The sequence below is a fragment of the Neoarius graeffei genome, chromosome 10 (genome assembly GCF_027579695.1).
Source record: "Neoarius graeffei isolate fNeoGra1 chromosome 10, fNeoGra1.pri, whole genome shotgun sequence".
In the NCBI taxonomy this organism is placed as follows: Eukaryota; Metazoa; Chordata; class Actinopteri; order Siluriformes; family Ariidae; genus Neoarius; species Neoarius graeffei.
Window position 1 is genome coordinate 65,818,724 of NC_083578.1, and position 21,863 is coordinate 65,840,586.

At 41.3% G+C, this 21,863-nt stretch overlaps 2 protein-coding genes across 7 annotated transcripts in view; one reads left to right on the plus strand and one right to left on the minus strand.

Moving 5' to 3' along the window:
* bcar3 (BCAR3 adaptor protein, NSP family member) overlaps window positions 1–13,043 on the plus strand; it is a 92,369-nt gene extending 79,326 nt beyond the window's left edge. For 3 of the 4 annotated variants that reach the window (XM_060932129.1, XM_060932133.1, XM_060932131.1), the window contains 8 exons: window positions 4,386–4,825; window positions 5,267–5,367; window positions 5,872–6,590; window positions 9,657–9,772; window positions 9,884–10,055; window positions 10,180–10,291; window positions 10,472–10,678; window positions 12,081–13,043. In XM_060932129.1, the coding sequence (XP_060788112.1) occupies window positions 4,386–4,825; window positions 5,267–5,367; window positions 5,872–6,590; window positions 9,657–9,772; window positions 9,884–10,055; window positions 10,180–10,291; window positions 10,472–10,678; window positions 12,081–12,256 (2,043 nt within the window). In that variant the 3' untranslated portion in view covers window positions 12,257–13,043. The remainder of the gene's footprint in view (window positions 1–4,385; window positions 4,826–5,266; window positions 5,368–5,871; window positions 6,591–9,656; window positions 9,773–9,883; window positions 10,056–10,179; window positions 10,292–10,471; window positions 10,679–12,080) is intronic. The other variant, XM_060932130.1, reaches the window with a different exon arrangement.
* Window positions 13,044–15,557: 2,514 nt separating this feature from the next.
* Window positions 15,558–21,863, minus strand: part of fnbp1l (formin binding protein 1-like) — a 122,931-nt gene continuing 116,625 nt past the window's right edge. For 2 of the 3 annotated variants that reach the window (XM_060932136.1, XM_060932134.1), the window contains 3 exons: window positions 20,150–20,244; window positions 17,871–18,013; window positions 15,558–17,739 (listed from right to left, as the gene is read on the minus strand). In XM_060932136.1, coding sequence (XP_060788119.1) covers window positions 17,561–17,739; window positions 17,871–18,013; window positions 20,150–20,244 — 417 coding nt within the window. In that variant the 3' untranslated portion in view covers window positions 15,558–17,560. The remainder of the gene's footprint in view (window positions 17,740–17,870; window positions 18,014–20,149; window positions 20,245–21,863) is intronic. The other variant, XM_060932135.1, reaches the window with a different exon arrangement.

Below are 21,863 nucleotides of genomic sequence, written 5' to 3' on the forward strand. Positions count from 1 at the left end.
TTACTCAGTTCAAAGGAGTCAAACCTGCTTCGAACTGGTACAACCACATTTAGAAATAAAAAGCATCCAAATGGTCGAGGGTCAAAAGTGTTCAGAAGCACAAGCCGTACTCTGACTTTTTAAGAAGAGCGTTCTTGTTATGTGTCTTTCAAACCCAGTTAGTGAAGTAAATATTTATTCAATCTAGTAGATATTCAGAAGTGAAATCTTTACTCAGGCCGAACTCTAGATGCTGCTTTAACATTCCTGTGTGTTCACTAGGGATTAACAACATACACTACCGTTCAAAAGTTTGGGGTCACTTTGAAATGTCCTTATTTTTGAAAGAAAAGCACTGTTCTTTTCAATGAAGATCACTTTAACCTAATCAGAAATCCACTCTATACATTGCTAATGTGCTAAATGACTATTCTAGCTGCAAATGTCTGGTTTTTGGTGCAATATCTCCATAGGTGTATAGAGGCCCATTTCCAGCAACTCTCACTCCAGTGTTCTAATGGTACAATGTGTTTGCTCATTGCCTCAGAAGGCTAATGGATGATTAGAAAACCCTTGTACAATCATGTTAGCACAGCTGAAAACAGTTGAGCTCTTTAGAGAAGCTATAAAACTGACCTTCCTTTGAGCAGATTGAGTTTCTGGAGCATCACATTTGTGGGGTCGATTAAATGCTCAAAATGGCCAGAAAAATGTCTTGACTATATTTTCTATTCATTTTACAACTTATGGTGGGAAATAAAAGTGTGACTTTTCATGGAAAACACAAAATTGTCTGGGTGACCCCAAACTTTTGAACGGTAGTGTATCCAACTAGACATCAATCACAGCAGCAGTCCGTGTTTCACTGTGCACATGTCACAAGGACATAGCAGGTGTAGATGCAGAGTCTGATGCTATTTTGCACACTTTACTGATGAACCTTAAACGTAGCAATCCATCATTCAGCATTTTCATTAGAACCAGCTCATTGAACAATACATCACTGTAAACCATGGTGCTGTTGAATTCTCTAATCTGATTGGTCAGAAGGTGATTTTCTATAACGCCGCAACTCTTACAGCAGCAAACCAAAACACAGGTTTATATTGATGCACTCATTATTTCTATCGTAAAAACTCGGACTTTGGGACTTGGAAATTGGAGAATGGATGCTTAACATAAATGCGTAACTGTTTATATGGTGAGCAGTTTTTGGAAGGAGCCTCCAGTGTCAGCACTTTCTAACAGTTAGAAGTACAAATTTAAGTAGTCCAACATGGGAAACCCTTCAGGACCGAGTGCTCTGCGGTTTCTCGCTAACACAAGCTGCGTTTTTATCTTATTAACTGGAAAAGAAAGGGGCTTGTAATGGAATTACTGTTTTTTTCCTATCCACATTCACTGGATATGAGCAATCGCACACTCCGATTGGCTACTCTACTACTACAGCTCATATACCATGAGTAGAGAAAAACAAAATGGCGGAGCACGTTGCTGAACCAACCGAGGATGAAATAAAAACTCTACTTGAAAACAAAACCCCCCAAAAAATATATTTAAAAAAGCAACAAAATATGGAATAATTATTATTATTATTGCATTTTGCCGGTTTGTTTACATTCTAAGAGGAAATGATTTTGTTGGATGTTTTGTATAAAGTTTTTATTTATAGAATTTGCAAAAAATAAAAATGCTCTGTTTCTCAAAATCCACTGAATGTGGATAGAATAAAACAGTTATTCCACTCAATCTCATCATACATGGCTTATAGCCGACTCGGTGTTACACTGGCTATCAGCTCATGCACGACTCGATTTCATGAAAAAAAAAAACTTTTAAATAGCTGTTATCATGCAGAAGAAGCTTGCTTTGTGGACATTCTCCAATATTACATGTAACTATAAACGGAAAAAGTATGACATGCTTTAATAAATGAAAAAAAATGTCTTAGCAAACTGATGTGGTATAAGAGGAATAAAACACTTTGTTCCATATGTATCACATGACTGTGCTCAATGCCCACATATCTATTATGTATACATTAAACATGTGTACATGTAATTAGGTTTGATAATTGAGCCAGGAAAACTTGCAGCTGGTCTTGCAGGCCATTGAATGCCTTGATGATATCAAAGAAAGTAATACGCTCTTATGACCTGTAATTTGTGAGCATAAAACTTTCTGTATCAGACATTATTCATCTGGCTGCCCATAATCTGAACCGTGTTTAGCCATGCAGAAACAAGTCAGACCTGCTCAACTGAACGGGATTAAAGAAATGATACTTGAGAAGAAGGGAAGCCAGTTATGGGTTGATTCTGACACCATTTTTAAAGTGAAATGATGACAGTTATGATTTGTGATTGAATTTGCTTGTTGCCAGCAACATCCAGAAAGGGTTGTGGGGTTGAGGATAAAAGTTCAATAGTGATGTAGAAATAGAGGTTTTGTTAGTACTGGGCAGGTATCAACCTGCAGTACAAGTCCACCTGGAAAAGTGAACTATAAAAGCAGTGTCGTGTAAATAAATCGATTCGACAATACAAGTCGCTTCCTTTGAGAGACAATATAAAGAGGTGCAAACAAAACGCAAGTCCATCAACCTCAACTCACCATGAAACTACTAAAACACTCTAAGACCTATTGAAAGAAAAAAAAAACCCAGTATTTAGACAGACAGTCTCTCTAATTCTAGTATGTGATCTGTAATTAACTGATTGAATACCTGCAAGTTCATTTCAGACATGGAGCCACTTTTCTCAGCAAAGCTCAGTCTGGTAGAAAGTTGCTCGAAAGCAGTAGCTTCAAATTACTGAAGATTTTAGATTCTTGCTTTACTCGGTGAAGTTCTTGATGTTTGTTTTTTTTTTTATTCTGCTTCACATAATGAATAATAATTAAGCATAGACATTTTAAATTATGCAACCATAAGACTCAATCAAATACCATTAAAGCTATTAGACACTGCATATTGTAAACAATTAGGTGGTGTTTACACTAGACCGTATCCGTATCGTTTTCGTTGCAGATGCACTGTCCGTGCACATTAAAACACCGGAAAACGACTCCACAGGCGGAACAGTTTGAATCCGCCAGGGCCCACGTATTCAACCCAGTACGTATCTGATCCGGTGCTGTGTAAACATTGAGGAACGAGGATACGCAGTGCTGAGCTCTAGCTGACGTCGTCATTGGACAACGTCACTGTGACATCCACCTTCCTGATTCGCTGGCGTTGGTCATGCCACGTTGGTCATGTGAATGAGCAATACAGGAAGTGTGTTGAGGAAGTCATTAAGTGAATGAGCAATACAGGAAGTGTGTTGGTTACCGTAGCACTAAATAGCCTTGTTGTAATCGCAAAAAACGGCCGTTCTCCGAGGTGAAGAGTGTACCGAACACTGTTAGATCCTTCTAGCATAAACACGAAGGCCATACACGGTGTAAAAAAGGCGTCATTGTAGTACCAGTACCGCCGATAACAGACTGGCATACTTCATTTTTTACAACGACATCCTTCCACTTGCAAGTGGTGAGTGACTTGCGCATGCCCGATATGCACTGGGATCATGTGACGTGACGTCTAATTAGTCATGTGATTAGCCTATCTGTGTATTGGCGTTGCTGTGTGCACGGGGAACGGTTTTGTTGCGGGCACAGAAATTTTGTGTGTGTACGCGAATCGTTTTAAAAACGTTAATCTGATGATCCGCTGATTCGAAATAATGTAAACAGGGCCTTAGACAGTTAGATCATTCTGATGTTTTGAATTTGTCGTCACATTGAATTTCAAATCGCACATTTCAAAAGGGTAAAATGTTCGTCTCATCTCATCATCTCTAGCCGCTTTATCCTGTTCTACAGGGTCGCAGGCAAGCTGGAGCCTATCCCAGCTGACTACGGGCGAGAGGCGGGGTACACCCTGGACAAGTCGCCAGGTCATCACAGGGCTAACACATAGACACAGACAACCATTCACACTCACATTCACACCTACGGTCAATTTAGAGTCACCAGTTAACCTAACCTGCATGTCTTTGGACTGTGGGGGAAACCGGAGCACCCGGAGGAAACCCACACGGACACGGGGAGAACATGCAAACTCCGCACAGAAAGGCCCTCGCTGGCCACAGGGCTCGAACCCGGACCTTCTTGCTGTGAGGCGACAGCGCTAACCACTACACCACTGTGCCGCCCTGTAAAATGTTCGTATTAATTTAAAAAAAAAAAAAATCACAATAAAAGTGCAAAAGAATAGAACCTATATTTTGGAGGATATTACCTGTCTGAAAATCATATTTCATCTCTGACCCACAGATAAAGATTATATAAATGGCAGCTAAATATTGGGGGGGGGGGAATTAAATGCTTTATAACGCCTCACATATGATGCTGCTGTTCAATAGGTGGCTGAGAACTTGGTCCAGCGTGACGGTGACTTCCTAATCCGAGACTCACTGTCTAGCCCAGGAAACTACGTCCTGACATGCCAGTGGAAGAACAGTCCCCAGCATTTCAAAATAAACAAGAGGGTGGTGGTGATGAATGAAGCCTACTCACGAGTGCAATACCTGTTTGAGAAAGAGGGCTTTGACAGCATCCCCGCTCTAGTGAGATACTACGTGGGTAACCGTGAGCCTGTGTCTGAGGTAGTGGGAGCCATCATCTTCCAGCCCATCAATAGGACGCTGCCACTGAGGTCCTTGGAGGAGAAGTATGGAGTCGGATCTATCCGTGCAGAACCAGGCCACAGAGACAAGAAGAACCGGAGCTCCAAACGACTGAGCTTGAATATCATGAACGGACACATCCCGGATCACACCCTTGGCCGTGGAAGCCTTCTTAGGTGAGCAAACTTCTTCCCAAACTCTTTGGAAGGATTCACAGAAATAGGAATTCTGCCTTAAAGATAGGAACTATCCCTGATCACAGTGTAGGTTATGGGCTGAATAGACTGTTTAAAAATCTATAATGGAAACACTGCGTTTATGTCAAACCAGCAAAGATAAGTACATGTCTAAGAAAACCCTTCCTGTGGCTAAGCAGGGGATAACCCAGGCACGTATGTGCATAGCTGGATAAAGAGAAAATGGGCTAGATGTGAAATGCCAAGGCAAACCATGACAAAAAATACCCGAGCAAAATTACAAGCTTCTATGCTTCAGAAATCCACACACACAGAGAGCATATAAAATTCTTCTCCAATGTTGTGCACAGCAGTCAAGCTCGGTGATGCTTCTATTCAGGAGCAGTATGAGATTAAATGACCCATCTTTCTCCTTCACAGCAACAGAGACAAGTGCGGAAGCCAGCCAGCGTGTCTAAACCACGTTCAGGAGAAAAGACGGCCGTTGAAGACCCATCAGTCTGAGAGTTTCCTTCCACTTGGTGAGCACGATCACTTCTGCTTTCATCCTTCTTTGATGCACTGACACACTTCACATATGACGGTCTGCTGCACTGACAGCCTTGAAAACTAGTTATTTTCCATCTAGCTGGTTCTCTCTGAACAACAGCAAAAGACGTTTTCAAAGTCAGTGTAGCGTCCTGCCTTTGAAACTCTTTCAGTTGTCGGAAACCGAACGTGTGACGTGAGACGTAGAATTGAAATGCTAAGTAGCTGTTCTGCAGACGAAGCTTATGCAGGGTAAATTAGAATGCAGGAAGGAGACAGAAGACATGTTTCATGTCCATTTCATTTCAGTTGACGGGGTTGGAGAGTAGAAAATATTTTTCTGCTCAAGTTACTCTCAGCACATCGAAGACAGCAATGAATTAAACGCCTTTCTTTTCTGCATTTGGTGCAGAGCATCTGTCATTAAAGCTGTCAGATAATGAATATGTAAATAATGCAATATAGTAAATAATTCATGCATTCTTTCCTGTTTCCAGGATCAAGGCTTCAGGCCCAGACTCACCATATGGACACTCAGTCATGCCCAAAGTCTCCTGTATTCAGGACAGGCAGTGAGCCAGTCCTCAGCCCTACAGTCCCTCGCAAGATGTCCTTTGAAACACAAGCAGGCGAGGCCATCCATGGGTCGGATAGTCAGCTCTGCCCCAAACCGCCTCCTAAACCCAGCAAAGTGCCCTCCATGAGGCATCCTCACTCGTCCTTTGTAGCTCCAGTGCCTCCAGTGAAACCCCAGAAACACTGGCCTTCTACCCCACAGCAGTCAGTCAGCCCAGACGTGAGCTACTGTGAGCTGAGCCCATGTAGTCCCGATGAGTGGGAAAGGATTAGTGCCTCTAATGGTTATGTGGAGAGGCTGAATGTGGAGGAGAAAAGAATCAGTGGTGGGAGCACGAAGCTGGATCGCAGCTCTTACCATCATGCCATCGAAGCCCTACAAAACAGCAGTGACGAGGAAGACAAAGAGCAGAAGGAAGAGCAGAGACAAGTCCGACACTCTGGTGCAAAGAAGGTTAGAAGTTTCCAGAGGCCTGTGTTTGAGATGGTATCAGCATTCAGGCCAGGGGAGGTAGAGTTCAGGTTATTGCCACCAGAGAATAAGCCACTGGAAATGTCTGTGCTGAAGAAAGCCAAAGAACTGCTGGTCAGTCAGGATCCCAAAACCATCGCCAAGCACATTCTGCAAGCTGACTGTGAGGTAAGCTTACAAGATACGCTGATCAAGTTTCTTGGTATCATACCTCTTCAGGGAGCAGTTCCGACAGGCACATGTAGTGGTAGCATTGTAGACACTGATGGTGATGATACACGGGGCAACTTTTTGGGCAATGTTGCCGAGCAATGTTGCTGGGCAATTGCGTTTTGACTCTTTTCTATTGAGATTGGGCAACATTGTTTCTTTCTGAATGGTTTTGATAATCTCTGGCAACTTTTTGAGATAAGCCAATCAGAACGCGAGTATCGAGTCATGTGACCTCCGGTGAGGTTCGGATCAGAAATTTCAAACAAATATGGCGGCCGCTCAGTGTCAGTGGAGTGAAGAGATGGAGAGACTCCTCATCTGTTTTTACGCCGGTAAGTTGTTATTTTAATATTCTATATGGAGGAATTTACCTCACCAAAGCTCTAAAAAACAACAGACAGCTTGATTAAATGGTCACAGCAAAAATTAAGACATCGATTTTTTTTTAGCTAACTGTAAACTGCCGTTGCTAACTGTTGTTGCCCATTGTTAGTTGCCCTGAAAAGTTGCCCTGTGTCTCACCTAGTTGCCCGTTGCCAGCAACATTGCTCGGCAACATTGCCCAAAAAGTTGCCCCGTGTATCATCACCATTACACACCACATGACTTACCGAGGCTAGTGGATCTCGTGAATACATCTCTTCTGAATTGTTGTAGACAACCCTGAAGATGCCCGAGTCTCAAGTGTTTGGCTGTAAAAATAAGCCTGATCATTGGAACAGTGAACACACACGTAAACAGTGAGCACACGCGTACCCAGCCTGTGGGAGCCTTCTGCTGCCTATAAACACCATCGCTGGCTGCTCAGTGTCGTCGTCCCCCCCCCCCCCCCCCCCCAAAAAAAAGTAAAAACTAGCTTGTATTTTTATGTGACATGCTTTTGTTAGCTTTTCTCAGTGAATAAAAACAATCTTTTCAGATTGCACTGCTATGGCAATGGGATTGTTACTAGTATCTTTGTCAGTACTGCGTGTGTCTGTATGTGTTATCTGGCCACATGAGATCCAGACTTCATAAAAGTGAACCGTGTATTTTATGGCCAGTATAAATCACATGGCTACAGAAAATTTCTGATGAGATTTTTAGAATTAGAAGCCTTTATTTGTCACATATATACACTACCGTTCAAAAGTTTGGGGTCACCCAAACAACAATTTTGTGTTTTCCATGAAAAGTCGCACTTTTATTTCCCACCATAAGTTGTAAAATGAATAGAAAATATAGTCAAGACAGTTTTCTGGCCATTTTGAGCGTTTAATCGACCCCACAAATGTGATGCTCCAGAAACTCAATCTGCTCAAAGGAAGGTCAGTTTTATAGCTTCTCTAAGGCTGCTGGGCCATAGAAGGTTCACGCTGCATGCTGCACGCTACACGCGTGTAAAGAAAAGTGGACAAACGTAGCATGACTTGCTCTGGGCCATAGAATGGCGTTCACGTTGCACGCTGCACACTTCACGCGTGAAGCGTGAAATGAACATGCACACTTTTTTCTAGGCGTGAAGATGGAAATTCCAGTCAATGCATGCGGTCACCGCCGCGCCAGCCAATCAGAACGGGTCTAGGGAGATAACTCTATGCTTTCAGGGGAAAACTTCAGAAAAAATATAATTGAATGGTATAATTGAAAAATAGTTCTTCATCGGGATTGTCAAGCAGATTATAGAATGTTCGGTGAAATTCACCACGGGTTTCTCTCAGAAGGAAGTGTTCTCGGCTCCAAATTCTGTTCCTTTTTCTCTTCCTCTGTCTCAGTAAAAGCAGAATGAGGCAATCGTCGTCATCCGAAGAGTCCATATTGTTGGTTACTCGGTCAAAGTAGAACAGACGCAACACGTGAACATCCAAGCATGAAGTTTAATGGCCCAGGGTCCGGTTCTTCACGTGAACGTGTAGCGTGCAGCATGCAGCGTGAACCTTCTATGGCCCAGCAGCCTAAAGAGCTCAACTGTTTTCAGCTGTGCTAACATGATTGTACAAGGGTTTTCTAATCATCCATTAGCCTTCTGAGGCAATGAGCAAACACATTGTACCATTAGAACACTGGAGTGAGAGTTGCTGGAAATGGGCCTCTATACACCTATGGAGATATTGCACCAAAAACCACACATTTGCAGCTAGAATAGTCATTTACCACATTAGCAATGTATAGAGTGGATTTCTGATTAGTTTAAAGTGATCTTCATTGAAAAGAACAGTGCTTTTCTTTCAAAAATAAGGACATTTCAAAGTGATCCCAAACGTTTGAACGGTAGTGTATTACAGCACAGGGGTTGCAGGTAAGCTGGAGCCTATCCCAGCTGACATTACAGCACAGTGACGTTCTTTCTCTGAAGCAGTGAAAACACATTCACGCACCCATCCACACAGAGCAGTAGTGCCTAGGGATTTTTTTTTTTTTTTTAGAATTAGAAACCTTTTATTTGACAGTACAGTGTTACTAAGGCAAACGGTGTACTAGTGATCCAGTTATGTCACAGGCAGATATCCGGTTTCAGTGCAAAAGGTTGCATCCAGGTAAGCTTTTTTTTTTTAAGCAATATCATAACTTTTAAAATGGAAAAATTATTGTTATAAAGTTGTTTTATTAAACGTGCGGGGGCACATCAGGGCACTGGCTGTGATCCGTAAATGGAGTTTATTTTTGAGTTTTGTTTGACTTTACCCACCCAGTCACACCCATAACCTGAATACAATCAGTAGTGACAGGTTCATAACCAGCACTTCTGTGTGATATCTTCAGACGTTGAGACCGGTTCTTCTTGCCAGCCTGGTAGAGTGTGAAGTGTTTAGCTATGTCAGACAAAGAAATGCAGAACAAGAATCAGTGTAGCATTAAAAACAGCATTTTCATGAGGTTCAGCTCAAGGGTCCAAATTATGTAATTATGTTTTTGCGGTCTTTTAAGTATCGGGAAGTACAAAACTCTTTTGGATATTTGTAAATGAATTCACCTCAGACTAATTTTATGTACAAGAAAACAAAACATGTGTGTGTGTGTGTGTGTGTGTATATCTGCCAGGTTGCCCGGATTCTGAATGTTTCAGATGAAATGAAAGGTCAGATGGGTGTGACCTCTGGGCTGGAACTGGTAACCCTACCACATGGGAGGCAACTCCGTCAAGATCTCATGGAAAGGTAAACTCCACACACGCTGTTACTTGATACACCGATGTCCTGCACTATAGAGGCTAAAAATGTCATCAAATCAGCTGATGCCCTTTGAGTCAAAGTTTCTTATTCTCACAGGCATAACACAATGGCGATCGGTGTTGCTGTGGACATCCTGGGCTGTACAGGGAGCTTCGAGGAGAGATCAGCCACGCTAAACCGAATCATTCTGGTCGCCCAGGAGCTAAAAGACTGCATGGGAGACCTCTATGCCTTCTCATCCATAATGAAAGCACTGGACATGCCTCAGGTAGCACCCACTCAGCATTGCCTCTGCACCTCATAGAAGCTGAGCAATTGTATGGACGTAAGAAAGATGCCCGTGGTCAAACTGCAGAAAACGCGCACTTTCTGATTTTTCTTTCTGCTCACAGATCATGAGACTGGATCACACGTGGACCACCTTACGCAGGAATTACACACACACTGCCATCCTTTATGAGAAATCTCTCAAACCATTCTACAAGGGCCTGTATGAAGGAAGTGGTGAGTTTATCTTTTTTTTTTTATCTGTCATAATTATACTGAAACACTGATGGATCACACTGTGGGCTCAATTGTTGTATTTTAAATACATTCAGACATCTGTACCATGTTAACATGATGGTGGTTGGTGAGGTTAATAGTAGCAGGTTAACAGTAACAGAATCCTTCTGCCCTCTGCAGCAGAGGTTCCACTGAGCAGTACCACTGTGCCACTGTTGATGCCCCTCCTCACCCTGATGGAAAGACCAGCAGTTGCATTTGAAGGCATGGAGCTCTGGGAAAGCAATGACCAGGGTTGTGAGATCATGCTGCGACATCTGGAGGAGGCCCGTGCTGTTGCACGCAACGCTGACACCTACTCCTATAATGCCAAGCGGGTCTTGCAAGGTAAGACAACAGACCAAGGGTTTTCAGCTATCATTTGTAAAGGTCCAGTTCCAAAAAGTATCGGAAAAGCAACTGAATGCTGACAACAGTTACCTCTTAACCATTAATGATTAGGTTTTTGGTCATAAAAGGAGACACTCTGAAGGGGTATTTTGTTCCCCACAGTTGTTACCAGTGTTGATTAGTGCCATGGATTTTTCTTTCCTTTTTAAATCAGACCCACACCCAGACACTTTAACCGATCCCACCCACTCCCAAGGTTATTATTCCTAATTGTACCTGCCTACAAAATGGTGGGGGGAGTCTTGGGGTGGCACAGTGGTTAGCACTGTCATCTCACAGCAAGGAGGTTCTGGGTTCAAACCTTGGGGCTGACTGGGGCCTCTTTTACCCCTTTTCCACCAAATCAGTTCCAGGGCTGGATCGGGGCCAGTGCTGGTGCTGGTTCACAACTCGTTCAACTTGCGAGCCAGCTGAGAACCAGTTTGCTTTTCCATAGCTCACGGTGCTAAGGGAAGCCACGTCATTACATCGCTGTATACGTCAGTTACATCACTACGTTTGCATAAACCTTGGCGCGAATATCGAAGCAAAAACAACACGGAAGAAGCAGCAGCAGCAACAACAATAATAATAATGGATGACTTCGCGTTTGTACAGCTGCTGCTTCTCGTCGCTTAAAAATGGCGATCTTTCGCGGCCTTGTTATTGTTGTTGGTCTTAACAACTCCACCCCCCCGCTGACATAAGCGGTTCTTTCCTCTGGCCCAGCAGAGAGTTGGTGCTAGCCTGGAACCGGTTTTTCTGGCCCCAGAGCCAGTTCTTTGTCAGTGGAAACAGAAAACCCGGTTCCAAACTAAGCACTGGCCCCGAACCAGCCCTGGAACTGCTTTGGTGGAAAAGGGGCATTTGTGTGGAGTTTGTATGTTCTCCTCGTTTCCTCCCACAGTCCAAAGACATATGGACTAGGTCAACTGGTTACTCTAATTGCCCATAGGCGTGAGTGTGAATAGATGATTCGCATCCTGCCCTGAAATCAGCTGGGATTGGCTTCAACCCCCCTTGAGCCTGATGAATAAGCAGTATAGATAATGAATGGATATCTCTTGACCTCTCTAACACACATATCTGAGATTGGATAACTCGTCTATTGCAGAAGTCAAGCTGTTTTATGTTTAGGAAACTATAATTGGTGAACTATGAGTTCTGCTAGGGTATTTTTGTAAGTGCTTTGTAACTTGACAGCTGACAACCCATAGCATAGCCTGTATTCTGTGGGCAAGACCAGTTAGGGATGTCTTCAGAAGCAAAGGCTTTTTCTTCCTATCCAATTTTGTACTAATATTTGTAAATAGCATTAATATTAAAATTAAGTCGTGACCATTTTTTTTTCTTTCTTTAGACTTCTGTCCTGATGAGGACATGTTGGAGATCCTGAAGACAGACTTCCAGTTACGCCTGCTCTGGGGCAGCAGAGGGGCTGGGGTAAACCAGATAGAACGACACGACAAGTTCAAACTCATCCTGACTGCACTGTCCAGAAAACTTGAGCCTCCTGTTAAACAGACAGAACTCTGAGGAAAGAAGACCCACATCAGTTCAAAGCACCTTATGGAAGGACATGAAAAGCTCTAAATGCAGAATACACATGGCCCAATAAAACTGCTGCGAAGAACGTAAGCCGTTTTACAAGTGCTTCACTACAATATATCTTGCATAAACAGTACTGTATTTCAAAGGCTTTATCCATACACACTTTGGAATAATCACACTAATACAAGAGGGTATTTTTCTGCTCTGTGGACTGAATCGCATGTGTAGAACGCCCAAAGAGACAAAAGGTACAATGAGAAAAGGAAAAGGAATCGTTCAGTTAAGTGGTGATTACAGTTAAACAGTCAACACCATTATTTAAAGGTCCATGGTGGTGGTGAGGAGGACAGATGGTGGTAAAACTATGGCTGTTCTGTATGTTTTAAAAGTGTGTTTCGTATTTATACGTTAAGTCGTCCAGTGCTTTTAGTCTAGAACTGTACTGTAAAACATGATCTTATTCCAACAAGTGTGTAAATGAAAGAAACATACCTGTAAAACTGTGTATATAATTATTAGTAAGGTAAACGTGAATGCTAATCGATGTAATATAGTTTATTCATAATTGTGAGTCATGTAAATACTCAAACAATTTTAATATCTTTCTATGAAATGTTGCAAATGTATAGATAAGTCTAAATAAATTGTCTAACCCCACAAAAGACATGTTTGTGTCTTAGTAATATTGTACTTTCATTGGAACACCCATGTTCACACAGCTTTCTCATTTAATAAAGGAACTGGTTAAGCTAGTGTGTACTTAAGATGAAAATTTGTTTGATTTGTATTTGTCTTAAAAAGGTATTAAAAAGAGACTAAAGCTATTACAGAACTTTATGATAACAACAAGATGACCTACTGAGTGTTAAAACAACAATCGTGCATCCGATAGCCTTGGCACTTGAAAGTAGCTAAACGTTCAATGTGTAGAAGCTCACCAAAAAGGAAGGGGAAATTTCTGCACATTTTAAAAGGTGCCATAGAATGCATTTATTCAGTATCTTAAATTGTTCTGATATCTAAACAGAAGCTACAGGACCAGTCAAAAGTCTGGATACACCTACTCATAGGCGTTTCTGTATTTTGACCATTTTTACATTGTATAACAATACTGAATGCATCAAAACAAAATGTGTTCCATGTTTTAGATTCCTCAAAGTAGCCAGTGTTTGCCTTGATGACGCTTTGCACACTACTGGCGTTATCTTAACCAGCTTCACGAGAGTCTCGTCAAAAGTTACCAGTATGAGATTTAATTTGCTTCAGAATGTGATTGTCTCAGTTCATCTGATTATTTAATTAGCCTTTTACGGTTCATCAGTGAAAATGCATGCATGTACATGGATGTTGCATAAGTTATAACACCTATCCTGTTTTAATGAGAGTCAACCCACAATCAATGAAGTCAAATCAGTCTTAGTTGAGCAAGTCGGTAACGGTATTTATTTTTTTCGCGGTCCAAATCCTGCGCTCTGATTGGCTGGCGAGTGGGTCCGTATCCTATGGTACGGACCCCGGTTACGGACCTCTGGTGACTTGCTCGTTCACAACAACAAACATAGGAGCTGTTTTTGTTAACATTTATCTTTTTTTATAAGATTTATTTATAAGATCATCAAAAATCTTGTAAATTTTTGTGAGCATTTCTCAGGAGAATAGCATTAATTTTATAGCATGGATAGCGATAACGGCAGTGTTCACAGTGAAAGCGAGTTTTACTCCCCTGAGGAAGAAGAAATAAAAAACAAAATTTCAGGAGAAAGCTAAAAACCTCTAACTTGCTAACAGCAAGCAAAAACATGGCTGAATCCTGAATGACTCCTATTTGTATAAATAGGGGACTACATAGGCAGCAAAATGTAGTTTTTTTTTTCCTGCCATGGAAGTGCACTTGTATACCGAGGAGGAAGCCATATGCATTACAGCCGTGAATGAAGATTCAAAATAGCATTAATTTTACAGCATGGATAGTGATAACGACAGTGTTCACAGCGAAAGCGAGTTTGACTATGCTGAAGAAGACAAAAAACATTTCAGGAGAAAGCTAAAAACCTCTAACTTGCTAACAGTTTGATCTCATTAGTTAACGAGGCCCAGTTTGGACCATGTTATCCTAATACATAATATTACGTTAAATAAAAACTTTAAACCAGTACAATCTCTTCTTCAAAGTTTCACCAAATGGCTTTATTTATGCAATATAAAGGTCATAATACTGTATAACTTTGGTCAAGCAAAAACATGGCTGCATCCTGAATGACTCCTATTTGTATAAATAGGGGACGACATAGGTGGCAAGATTCAAAATGGTGGCTCGCCTCACCTCGGTTTTCCCTTTCGGGCGCTCTCATTTTCTGTTAGAATTTGGTAAAGAAAAAAATAAATATTATTTACCAGCTTAAGGTCGGTCCGCATGGTGAAATACCGTGACCTCGGCCCAGAGGGCCTCGCTCAGTACTTTCAATACCTTGGTCACGGTATTTCACGATATGGACCTCCCAGCTGGTAAATAACATATTCCTTACTTTCACCATAAATTTTTAATGTATATGACTTTGGTCTATAGCTGTAAAAGGCCTCGGCCTTAAAACTGGCTCCTGCTGTGACGTCACACACTCGGGGCTGGCTGGCTCAGCGGGGCAGCTCGAATTTTTTAACTCTCAAAAAAAAAATTTTTTTATTCCCATTTATGCAGCATACTGTACAAGAGTCAAGGATGGGAGATACTATCCACTCAGAAATGTATTTAAAAATAAAGGCTCTGCATATCTCCTTTAATGCCTTTGAGATCAAACAGTAAATATCCTTTTATATGACAACACAACCTATTTCTTTGAATGGGACACAGGCAAGAAAATAAAATGATTCCTCCCCCATCATGTGCATAAGCTTGCTCATCATACTGCCTAGTTAAGTATGATAGCTACCTGGAGCTTGCTGGTCGCCAACATTACTCATACGACCTACTTGCAAGGTAAATAGTTTTCCATTTTATGGCACCTTGAACATTTTAAGCATTCAGTAGAAAATATTAATGTCTAATCAGCTGTTGCACATCAGATTTGTAATTATTGTAAAATGGTTGTCAACGTTGTTGTATAAAAAATAATCATACTGCCCAGCCCTAGTCATCTTGCACAAAATGTAGTTATTCTTAGTTAACTGATCAAATTTACTATTAAAAGCAAAATTATCTGTTCCTAATGCAGAATATTTAAAAAAAAAAAAGTTTATTACATACACAAACACACATTATGAACACACAAAGACGTACACACAGAAAGAATGAGACAAAGGGACTTTGCATTTATTTCTTGTTTGCTCTCGCTCTTGATCAAACACCCCAGTAGATAGTGGTCACTGTTGTCTTGCTGTACAATATATTTATACAAAAAGTAGCAGTCAGAGCCAACATCATTCGTTCATTCACTCAATTCAAATTTAAATGAAATAGGTTAAAAAGTGCATTGGTTAAGACCAGGGTCCTCTGCAGAATAGTGTTCAGACTCGAAAAGAAGCACTGATTACAAAGAGAAAAACAGCACGAGTTGTAGAAGCAAAAAAAAAAATTCATTCGCAAGATTAAAAAACCCTATAAAAAGACACGGTAAAAACACATTCAGTATGAAATAAAAATTGTTAATACTTACAAATCAGTAAGAAAACCTAACTAGGTATATACATATGCATACACATCGTTTTAATATATGCATGACACGTTCACAAACATATGCACAAAGATCACGCAGACACTTGGATAATGCGAACGCTTATTGGAAAACGAGTTCTTCAAGCACGATACTGAGAGCTGGAAGAGAATAAAGGTGTTAGAATTGATTGGCAGTAAGCAAGGTTGGAGTGTGCACAGCATTTCTCACAGATCCAGGCTTTGGTCCTTTTGGTATGACGTGTCACCATCTATTGGTCCAAGGTGGTATTTTGATCCACAGCGCACACTGAGAGAACTGCCAGTCGGTTATAATTATGTTGGTGATTGGTGATAGGGCTGCTGTGGTCCAGTCCTGCGTCTACTCTGGTTCATTCATGCTATATTTAGCATTCATGATCGATGTGTTATTGTGGATGGATATAGACACGATGGGGGGGAAAAAATATGCAATAAATGATATAAACAAGACATCACAGAAACGGGGTGATGAAGGATTAGAAGAAGTGGTTACATCCTACCACGTGCTGACGGGTCAGCCCTAAGAGAGGGAGTGAGATGTTCATGTCATGCATGTTAAGGCAAGCAAAAGGGATGCCACAGGAACACATTCCTATGACAGCGCTGGAATGGAGTGCAACAAGGTGAAATGTTAGGGTCAGGCACAGTTTAGGATAAATGCATCAGGTTAGATCAGCTCTTTGGGCTTCCTACTCTTTCTACCATGCAGCTGATTCCTCACTTTACACCCCCACCCTATTCCATCCCTCTCCCCTCTACTAACACATCTATAGTCACAAGCTTCTGCTGAATCTAAATGATGTTAATGGAAATGCGAGTCAGCATGCAAACATGCAACCTGCTTGCTTTGCTCCGTTCCTGTCTCTTTCAGCTGACCCCCCCCCGCACTACCTACTAATAGACCCAGAGCAGCGTGTCCCTTCCACCAACACCACAGAGCCCCACTCATCCACTCAGGAACCTGCAGCCACAGAGAGAGGAAAGAGAGGACCATCACTCACACAAAACAACTAGAAAGGACTGAGGGCCTATATAGAGACTATCACAGATATACTGGCGATCCTGAGATTCATCATATAACGATCTGAAGATTAGTGATGCAGCACGTAAATTTGGCCAGAAATCACAGTATAGACCACAAAAATGCTCCAAGTTTGTGTACTCAACACACAGTTTTACGCTTCCACGTTCCTCAAGGATTTGGACTTCTAATGGCTTGAGCACAGATGGCAAGGTGGCACCTGAAACACTTCTAGGAACAGTAACCGCAGGTCCATTTCAGTAATACTTACTGAAAATATTGTTCATTAAGAATGAAATCTTATCCTAATGCATTACTGAGACATAAGGTCACTTTAAATGACAGACAAAGCTAATAATCCAAGTGGAGAACTGAGAACACTTCATAAAGCCAATAAAATCTGAAATGTGAAATGGAAAGTAACCTGCCACTGAAGTAAACATAGTCAAGGTCACTTTACCCAGTGTGTGTGTTTGTCCATGGGCTCACACAGTGAACAGGGTATGACGCAGGCTACAGTGCTGCCAATACCAACAGTCAACAAGACAAGCACGTCTGGGAAACTGTGCCTCAGATGAGCTCAAATATAGGTGACCGCACCTTTGCTGTGCTTCTCCATCGTGATCGCCACGTAGGACGTGGGAACATAACCCTCCTCACCGCTCTGCTTACGAACTCGCGTCCAGCCATCGCCTTTGTCCTCCTCGATAATATACAGCACCTCATCCTCCTTCATCACCAATGTGCCCTCATTAGAGCCTGTGGACATACAAACAGGCAAAGGAACAAAGATACGTCAACACAGTGAGATGCTGTACATATCCCTACTATAATGTTTGCTGAAACACAAGCACTATGGGTTTTATCTGTTAAGACTTTGAGTTACGTACCATCAAAAGAGTAGAGTGCTTTGCAGTGACCAATTGCAGGAAGGGGATCATCATCTTCAAACTCATCATCAAACTCATGCTGGTCAGACTGGGGGGGAGCCCGGTGCTCCTGGTTGGGAATATCCGTGTAGCTTCCTTCAGGACTACAACAGAGAAATGGAGAGACTGATGTATCCAACTTGGTATTGACGTCCATATAAGGCATATGTCAAATCAGAGTCAAGTGACCAGTGTGTATGTGGCTTCATGACATCATAGTGTTTCAGCACCTAGTTCAATGAACCAAAGGGACACTAAAAGGCAAAGACGGATTGTGCATACAGTGGTGCTTGAACGTTTGTGAACCCTTTAGAATTTTCTATATTTCTGCATAAATATGACCTAAAACATCATCAGATTTTCACACAAGTCCTAAAAGTAGATAAAGAGAACCCAGTTAAACAAATGAGACAAAAATATTATACTTGGTCATTTATTTATTGAGGAAAATGATCCAATATTACATATCTGTGAGTGGCAAAAGTATGTGAACCTCTAAGATTAGCAGTTAATTTGAAGGTGAAATTAGAGTCAGGTGTTTTCAATCAATGGGATGACAATCAGGTGGGAGTGGGCACCCTGTTTTATTTAAAGAACAGGGATCTATCAAAGTCTGATCTTCACAACACATGTTTGTGGAAGTGTATCATGGCACGAACAAAGGAGATTTCTGAGGACCTCAGAAAAAGCGTTGTTGATGCTCATCAGGCTGGAAAAGGTTACAAAACCATCTCTAAAGAGTTTGGACTCCACCAATCCACAGTCAGACAGATTGTGTACAAATGGAGGAAATTCAAGACCATTGTTACCCTCCCCAGGAGTGGTCGACCAACAAAGATCACTCCAAGAGCAAGGCGTGTAATAGTCGGCGAGGTCACAAAGGACCCCAGGGTAACTTCTAAGCAACTGAAGGCCTCTCTCACTTTGGCTAATGTTAATGTTCATGAGTCCAGCATCAGGAGAACACTGAACAACAGTGGTGTGGATGGCAGGGTTGCAAGGAGAAAGCCACTGCTCTCCAAAAAGAACATTGCTGCTCGTCTGCAGTTTGCTAAAGATCACGTGGACAAGCCAGAAGGCTATTGGAAAACTGTTTTGTGGATGGATGAGACCAAAATAGAACTTTTTGGTTTAAATGAGAAGCGTTATGTTTGGAGAAAGGAAAGCACTGCATTCCAGCATAAGAACCTTATCCCATCTGTGAAACATGATGGTGGTAGTATCATGGTTTGGGCCTGTTTTGCTGCATCTGGGCCAGGACGGCTTGCCATCATTGATGGAACAATGAATTCTGAATTATACCAGCAAATTCTAAAGGAAAACGTCAGGACATCTGTCCATGAACTGAATCTCAAGAGAAGGTGGGTCATGCAGCAAGACAACAATTCTAAGCACACAAGTTGTTCTACCAAAGAATGGTTAAAGAAGAATAAAGTTAATGTTTTGGAATGGCCAAGTCAAAGTCCTGACCTTAATCCAATGGAAATGTTGTGGAAGGACCTGAAGCGAGCAGTTCATGTGAGGAAACCCACCAACATCCCAGAGTTGAAGCTGTTCTGTATGGAGGAATGGGCTAAAATTCCTCCAAGCCGGTCAACAGTTACCGGAAACGTTTAGCTGCAGTTATTGCTGCACAAGGGGGTCACACCAGATACTGAACGCAAAGGTTCACATACTTTTGCCACTCACAGATATGTAATATTGGATCATTTTCTTCAATAAATAAATGACCAAGCATAATATTTTTGTCTCATTTATTTAACTGGGTTCTCTTTATCTACTTTTAGGACTTGTGTGAAAATCTGATGATGTTTTAGGTCATATTTATGCAGAAATATAGAAAATTCTAAAGGGTTCACAAACTTTCAAGCACCATGGTACCGACTGATATACTGGTAAATTATAAAAGTGACTCATAATCCCCAATATGAAGTATTTTTTGGTCAGGAATGGATCATTTTGATGAAGACTAAAACTACATTTTCAAGCCAATTAGAAACTTGTGAAATTTGATGGGTGTGTATGGTAGCATCAACCTCCCTTGCTTTCCCATTCATCAAATCACAAAGTAATGCATTACACAAATTAATTAGTGCAGCCTTTCCAGTATTTTAAATAGCAATCACTTGTTGTTTTAACTGTGTCAACATCTCAGAAGGCGCTGGTTCTTCCATCACATGTTTATCATTCTATTTAGTAGTAATGATTGGGTCATGCTGAGATGTACAGTAAATGCACACCTCTCTCTGCCATGAGGTGCATGATGATTCACATCTGAACTGGGCCGCTGTTCGCTACGGGAACTCTGTTTCCCCTCCACTTCTGCCAGCCATGTCTGCAGCACAGAGACACAGACAAGTATCATCACTAGGAATTACAGCTTGGGCAACAGATGTACTATGAGGAGCACTAATTTGAAAAAGGTAACTGTGAGCAATTTGAGAACAAATAAACAAATGCTAATTTCAAGATTGGAAACAAAACATTTACAAATTTAAGGCTAAAAAGTTTCAAATAAATGTTTCTTTATACCCTGCATGGTGTCTTCTTTTACCGATAGTATGAACTGAAAATATATCGTTCATAGGTATGTAACAATATATCGTGCATCGCAATACAAATTTATCATGATTCCAATCAAAGTAGTAAAAAAATGAACTGCGATTATCATCAGGCTGTGTAATTTATCAGTTTTCCGAGCTGTTTAGACAGCAAAGGGTGCAATACCACACAATAGTGGGAAGACGTGATTTCACCATTGGCGGAAGTAACACTGCTCTAATGCAGTGAAACACACACACACACACACACACACACACACACACACACACAAAAAACAGATCTAAAATGGGAAAGAGCTGTTTGTGCGATTGCCTGTACAAACAGATTTAACAAGAAATCAGAGCTCTCTTTGTACAGACTGCCAAAATCTAAAGAAAAGACAATGAAGATAGTAAATGTTCATAAAAAGTTTATTAAGAAAAGGCCCATGTTATTAACTTTTTCGTTTTTAATTAAAAGGTATATTTTATGTAATAGGTGATTTTATTTTTTTCGCAGTCCGGTTTCCATCAAATCCTGCGCTCTGATTGGTTGGCGAGTGGGTCCGTATCCTATGTTACGGACCCCGGTTACGGGCCTCTGGCGACTCGCTCGTTCACAGCAACAAATATAGTAGCATTTTTTGTCAACATTTATCTTTTTTTTTTTTTACAAGATTTATTTATAAGATTACCAAAAATCTTATAAGTTTTTGACAGCATTTCTCAGGAGAATATCGTTAATTTTACATCATGGATAGCGATAACGACAGTGTTCACAGCGAAAACGAGTTTTACTCCCCTGAGGAAGAAGAAATAAAATAAAACATTTCAGGAGAAAGCTAAAAACCTGTAACTTGCTAACACCGAGCAAAAACATGGCTGAATCCTGAATGACTCAATTTTGTATAAATAGGGGACTACATAGGTGGCAAAGTGTAGTTTTTTTCCTGCCATGGAAGTGCACTTGTATACCGAAAGGAAACAATTTGCATTACAGCCGTGAATGAGGATTCAAAATGGCGGCTCGGCTCGGTTTTCCCTTTCGGGCGCTCTCGTTTTCTGTTAGAATTTGGTAAAGAAAAAAATAAATATATTATTTATCAGCTCAAGGTCGGTCCATATCGTGAAATACCGTGACCTCGGCCTTGAATACTGACCTCGGCCCAGAGGGCCTCGCTCAGTACTTTCAAGACCTCGGTCACGGTATTTCACGATACGGACCTCCCAGCTGGTAAATAACATATATTTATTTTTTTCAAGCATATCAAGGGAAACTCAAATCTTGAACCCAATATTGTGAATCAAGCTGTGAATTGGGTGAATCGTTACATGCCTAATTGTTAAGCTAGAAAACTGATATTTCTTCAGAAATACTTCTACATTTAGGCCTCATTTATAAGACCGACTCCAT